Source organism: Melanerpes formicivorus, unplaced genomic scaffold (assembly GCF_026170545.1).
Source record: "Melanerpes formicivorus ecotype bairdi unplaced genomic scaffold, bMelFor1.0.p_v2 SCAF_2, whole genome shotgun sequence".
NCBI lineage: Eukaryota > Metazoa > Chordata > Aves > Piciformes > Picidae > Melanerpes > Melanerpes formicivorus.
The window spans coordinates 42,235,999-42,241,998 of NW_027142354.1; the positions used below are offsets into that span (position 1 = coordinate 42,235,999).

A 6,000-nucleotide genomic window follows, 5' to 3' on the forward strand; every position below is an offset into this window, starting at 1 on the left:
ATCCAGGCATTCTCTAACCCTACCACGTCCCTCAGCACCACTATTTCTGCCTCTTTTAAACACTTCGGGGATGGAGATTCAACCAACTCCTTGGGAAATCTGTTTCAGTCTTTGGGAACCTTTTCAGGGAAGAATTTTTTTCCAGTGTCCAACCTAAACCTGTCCTGGTGCAGACTGAGCTGTTTTCTATCACTTGGTCCTTGGGAGAAGAGACCAACCCCCACCTCCTTTCCAGCTGCCTTTCAGGGAGTTGTAGAGAACAATCAATGGCTTCTGCTCAGAAGTAAGAGTGTTGCCCCAAGTCTCTTGCTGGTTATTCACCTACCATGGGCAGGGAGCAGGCAGTAGATGTTTGGGGTTGTGGGGTCTGTGCTGTGTTGCTGTGGCTGGGTGGGGTCTGGCTGTCATGCTGCCTTCTCCCTGACACAACTCCCTCTTGCTTTCTAGTGTGTTATGCACCTGGAGGACCGACTGCAGGAGCTCTACTTCAAAAGCAAGATGCTGTCTGAGTATCTCAAGGGCCAGATGCGAGTTCATGTCAAGGAGCTGGGCGTGGTGCTGGGGTATGGTCACACCCTTCCTCTGGGTAGCACTGCTCTGGGTCCCTTAGAGCCACATCCCCCACCTGGGCTTGTTCTAAGCCCAAGAAAATTGTTCCTAATTGGGACTGGAACCACAGCATGGCAGAAAACACCCAGAGCTGCACAGGCTCCTCCTTAGCCATTGCCTGGGGGCTACAAAGATTCTGAGGGGACTGGAACATCTCTCTTACAAGGCAAGGCTGAGAGAATTTGGGCTACTCAGTCTGGAAAAGAGCAATCTGATAAGCATCAAAGCTGATCAATACTTAAAGGGTGGGTGTCAAGAGGATGGGACCAGACATTTTTCAGTGGTGCCCAGTGACAGGACAAGGGGTAATGGGCACAGACTTGAGCATAAGAAGTTCCATCTGAATGTGAGAAGGAACTTCTTTAATTCAAGGGTAATGGAGCACTGGAGCAGGCTGCCCAGAGCGGTGCTGGAGTATCTGGAGACATTCAAAACCCACCTGGATAGGTTCCTGTGAGACCTTCTCTAGGTGAACCTGCCTTGGCAGGGGGGGTTGGACTGGAGGATCTCCAGAGGTCCCTTCCAACCCCTACCATTCTCTGAGCCTTTCTTTCTTCCCTTTGGGCAGGAAGGTGAGCTCAGCACTCCAGAGCTCATCTGACTCCCTCCTTAGCTGGTCAGTCATCACTGTGCAACGTGTGGCACCTGATTCCTCCAGGCTGACTTTCCCTAGGTGTCAGCAAACACCCTCAGTGTCACATAAGGCACAGGACACCTCCCTGTGGGTGTGGGGCACAGGCAGGGAAGCTATTTCAGGGGTGTTTATAGGAAGGCTCTGCATATCTGCTGCAGAAGAGTACTGGGTGAGCTGGAATGAACACAGAGCACATGTGGAGCTAGGGATGGGGGAGCAGCTGCAGCATAGTGCAAGGACTTCCTTGCTTGCTGCAGAAGTAGTTGGTAGAATCCCAGAATGGTAGGGATTGGAAGGGACCTCTGGAGATCATTGAGTTTTCAACCTCCCTGCCAGAGCAGGATCACCTAGGGCAGGTCATGCAGGAATGCATCCAGGTGGGTCTTGGAAGTCTCTAGAGAAGGAGTGTCCAAATCTCTCTGGGCAGCCTGCTCCAGGGATCCAGCACCCTTACAGCAATGCTGTTTCTCCTCCTGTTGAGGTGGAACTTCCTGGGCTCCAGCTTATACCTGTTTATGTACAAGCTCACATATATACAAGCTTACACTGGCTTATGCAGTTCAGCATACTCCTGTACTCCTGCTTTGTCCCTCAAGCACTGCTCCCATTTCTTGGAGGGAAGGAAGGAATCTGCTGGTTTCCCTCCCTCCATCTGCCCTCCCACTAGTTTTTTGGCTGTATGAGAAAAACCCCAGCCAGGCAGGTAGGAGCTGAGGCAGTGCTGACAGGGCAGAGCTGTTGCTCCTCAGCATGAGCAGGCACTGCTGGAGGGGATGTTGGAAACAATCTGGTGGCTGGAGCGTGTAGCCCAGCTGGGAGTGAGGAGAGTAGCACAGTCAGCTGCTGTGTTACTTACAGAGCAGAAGGCTGGAAGCCCTCTGCTGTGAGGATGGGCTGAGAGGGCTGTGGTGGTTCAGCCTGAAGAAGAGAAGGCCCCAGGCAGACCTTCTGGTGGCCTTTGAGGGGGCAATCAGAAAGCTGGGGATGGACTTTTCAGCAGGGCCTGTTGTGAGAAGACAAAGGGTGATGGTTTAATATAAAAGGGGGAAATTCAGATTGGAAAGAAGGAAGACATTCTTTCCACTGAGAGTGGTGAGACTCTGGCCCAGGTTGCCCAGAGAGGTGGGAGATGCCTCATTCCTGGAACCATTCCAGGTGAAGCTGTTTGGGGCTCTGAGCAAATTCCTCTGGTTGCAGATGTCCCTGCACAGGAGTTGGACTAGATGAGCTTTATAGGTCGCTTCCAACCCAAAGCATTCTCTGATGCCTGAGGACCACCCTGCCCCTCACAGCTCTGTGCACTCAGGGCAAAGCTCTTGTGCTCCAGCTGGCAATGTGGCTCCTCAGGCACATGCTCAGCCCAGCTAGGGTTTGGGTTGGGTTAAATGTGACTCTTGTGCTTCCTTCTAGGATTGAATCCAGCGACCTCCCCTTACTGGCAGCTGTAGCAAGCACTCACTCTCCGTATGTTGCTCAGATACTTCTTTAAAGTGCCAGAGGCCACAGACGTTGACTTTTTCTCCCCTCTGGAAACAAAGTGGAAGACAACTTGTTCTGGCTTCTTTCTCTTGGAAGCAACTAAACCAGACTGCTCGCTGAGCTGCAGCACCTCTGTATGTGACTGCACGTCCTGCAGACACTTGGAGACGTCCTCTCCCGCTTGGTCCTTTATAAAACAGGATTAAGAAAGGAACAAAGAACAAGGAGCAAGCCCGAGATTTCAGCCACAGGAAAGGAAGGATCTGAGGTTATTTTACCACTTTCTGCCACAGTGGCTGACTGTCATTCGTACTGGGGAGCTCAGGGAGAACTGCTTTGAGACATCCCTTATGCTCACCAGCTCTGAACCTCACCCAAGAGTGAAGCAGCTGGCTTCAGACTGGCTTCCACTGGTTGGGACCCCGCTCAGATCCGTCATTCGCGCACTGCGATGATTTGTAAACAACTTCTACTTTTTTCATGTCCTAGTCAGAGTCTGGATACTTGCCAGAGGAAGAGCAGGGCTGGGGTTGGGGGGGAGGGGGGTTGGGTTGTTTTGTACAAAGCTTCTTAATGACAGCTCTGAAATTTATTTATGATCGTTCTCCTGGGGAGAGGGAAGCAAGGGGGCATGGGGAGGGGACAGGGAGGAGGGAGGGAGAGGCCAGCAGACAAGCTAGCAGTGGAGATTCTCCTTCTTGGCCGGATGTTGTAACCAGTATTAAATGTTCCTAGCGTTTCCATGTTGCTTTATACTACATGATGCTTTTCTTCCACAAGCTAATCCCGATGGTGAGAAGTGAAATCTGGAGAACATTGGCTGAGGTTTCCCCGCGGGATGCCCAGAGCGCCGTGACGATTACCTCTTCCCTTCTTTATGGCACCATGGTGTCTGTTCCTTCTGGACAGCAGGCAGCCAGCTGTGGAGAGCACGAGCTACAAGTAACTGTACCAAAGTGTTGGGGAGAAAGTGGCCAGGCTGTTGCCCTTACTCGCTCAGGTGACTCAGTGATATCTTTCGTAAACCCATTCTGCATGACCCCAGGCTTGATTGCACCATGGGGTAGGAACAGCAGAATTATTTTTGGACAACTCTCCCCCATGTCACAGATGACTCTAAGCCCTTTTCTACTCACTTGTGTAATTACCAGCAGAAAATGTTTGTTTATTCCCTTCCCCTTTACTCAGCCATCCCTCTTCTGTCACTGTACACACAGCAGCTGTCCCCGTAGCTGACGGACCCGGGCTGGTGTCAGTGATGAACGCAGGCAGTGGGAGGTGGATCACGTTTTCAAAGGCTCTACTACCTCAGTTTAACTGGACACTTCACCACAGGCTTTCCTCCACAGCCTCTGTCCTAGCAGCCAGTTCCTGTGGCTGAGTTTCAGGTTCTGTTTTCCTCAGTGATGATCTGTAGGTTGAGATTCCTGAGCCCTCCAGAGGAGGAGGAGATCTGTGCTTGCTCGGTGGCTCCACTCTCTAAGCAGTTCTATAAATACTTCTCTCCCTAATCGTCCTCTCACCAGTCCCACACGCCTGCCATTGTTTGTGGAGTTATTTTAAACACAGATCTATTTTAACAATTTGATAAGCTTCAAAACAATAGGAGAGATCCCTGCCCCCTTGCTACCAACAACAGACCCCCTCCCTCCCTGGGGCCAGGATTTCGCCCAGGGTAGTTTTCCAGTAATGTCTGACCTCTCATAACTCCAGACTCTGTTCCAGGGAGAATCTACATGGTAAACCCACCCCTTTCCTCCCAGGACTGTGTTAGTAAGTGAACCCAAGGCTGGTAGAGGCACTGCCATCGGCAACTCTCTTGTCTCTGAGTGTTGACTGCTGCAATGGAGACCCTTGTTTAATATATCCTTTAAGGAAGCCTTTCTTGCCTGTTCTTCCAAAACTCTTTCTTCACCCCCCAGTTAGATTATACCTGGCTTTTGAGATCAGCACAGAACAGGAGGGCCCAGCTGTTCAAACACAGTGAAACCTGGAATAGAGCTCAGAAGATGACTTCTTAACTCTTGGCTATGATATGTTGGGTAGTAAACTGCTCCAATTCTGAACGTTGTACTGGATTTGCAGTTGTGACCTGGTGATGTCAGAGATGCTGGAACCCCAAGGACACTCTTCTACCCTTCTCTGGGGAAGTCTCTTTTGTGGGTTCATCCATAGCACATGCACAAAGAGCTGGGCAGTGCTGCACCCTCATTCTGCCACCAGCCAGGCCTGTGCCTGTAGCGATCTGTGTAGAAAAATGCTCTGACCTCCTCCAGGTAACCACTGCTAGGTGAGTTCTGGGTACTGCTTTGAAACAGATTTGACTCCCGAGGGCCCAAGAGAGGTCCTTGAACAGCTTGGAATTAGTATTAAGGTGAGGAGATACAGATGGCTGTTTGGTGCCATCCTTCTCTGCTGTCCCCTGCCAAGCAGACCCTGTCTCCATAGTGTGTTCAGCCAGTGCCAGGTGAAGCGACCACTGATGCAGCTTCTCCATCGTCAGATTGCACTCAGACCCCCGACAGGAGGAACCTTTGCTGCCAGCTCCCTGGTTTTTTTTGGGTACAGAACCATGTGGTACGTCTGTCTGTGTGCTTCAATGATGCGAAAAGGGATGTTCTCCAGGCCTGGTGAAGGATACCACGATTGTTTTCCTCGACTAGAAACCTAATCTTTGATTTCTCCACCCTTACCGATCGCCATTAACGTCTTAATTTGCGGGCTGGAAACTGAAGTGCACTAGGCACACACCAAGAAAATAGATCTCCTTTCATTGCAATTGGCAAGCACTGGGCTGCTAAGAACAACCAACATTCAAAGGAAAGGATTTTTACACCTCGCCTATCTTTTCTCTCTCAGTTTGTTCTGGCTGTTTTATGACAGTTCTGTTTTGTTTTGTTTTGCTTTCTCTAAATTATTTAGATGGTGGTACTTGTAAAATGCTGGGTAAAATGTACATACTTGTTCTCTCTTCTGGTTTTGTATATATTTCCCAAGATGTGCACTTGTATTATAATAACCATTCCCAATTTTAGGGGAAATTTGTGCAATAAATACAGGCTGTCAATTTACTTCTGGTACCTTTAGTGTCGGGTCTTTATGCTTGGTTTGGTTTATCAACTGCAACCATTTCAAGTTCTCCTCCTCTGTTCAGGACTGGTGAGGCTGCGCCTTGAGTATTTGGTTCAGTTTTGGGCCCCTCACTGCCAAGAAGAGCACTGAGGTGCTGGAGCATGTTCAGAGAAGGGTAACAAAGCTGGTGAAGGGTCTGGAGAACA

At 50.1% G+C, this 6,000-nt stretch overlaps 1 protein-coding gene across 3 annotated transcripts in view; it reads left to right on the forward strand.

Annotated features, from left to right (window-relative positions):
• The window catches only part of FNIP1 (folliculin interacting protein 1), an 89,583-nt gene extending 83,790 nt beyond the window's left edge, over positions 1-5,793 (forward strand). For all 3 annotated transcript variants that reach the window (XM_068158234.1, XM_068158253.1, XM_068158244.1), the window contains 2 exons: positions 448-563; positions 2,654-5,793. In XM_068158234.1, coding sequence (XP_068014335.1) covers positions 448-563; positions 2,654-2,732 — 195 coding nt within the window. In that variant the 3' untranslated portion in view covers positions 2,733-5,793. The remainder of the gene's footprint in view (positions 1-447; positions 564-2,653) is intronic.
• The last annotated feature ends 207 nt before the right edge of the window (positions 5,794-6,000 follow it).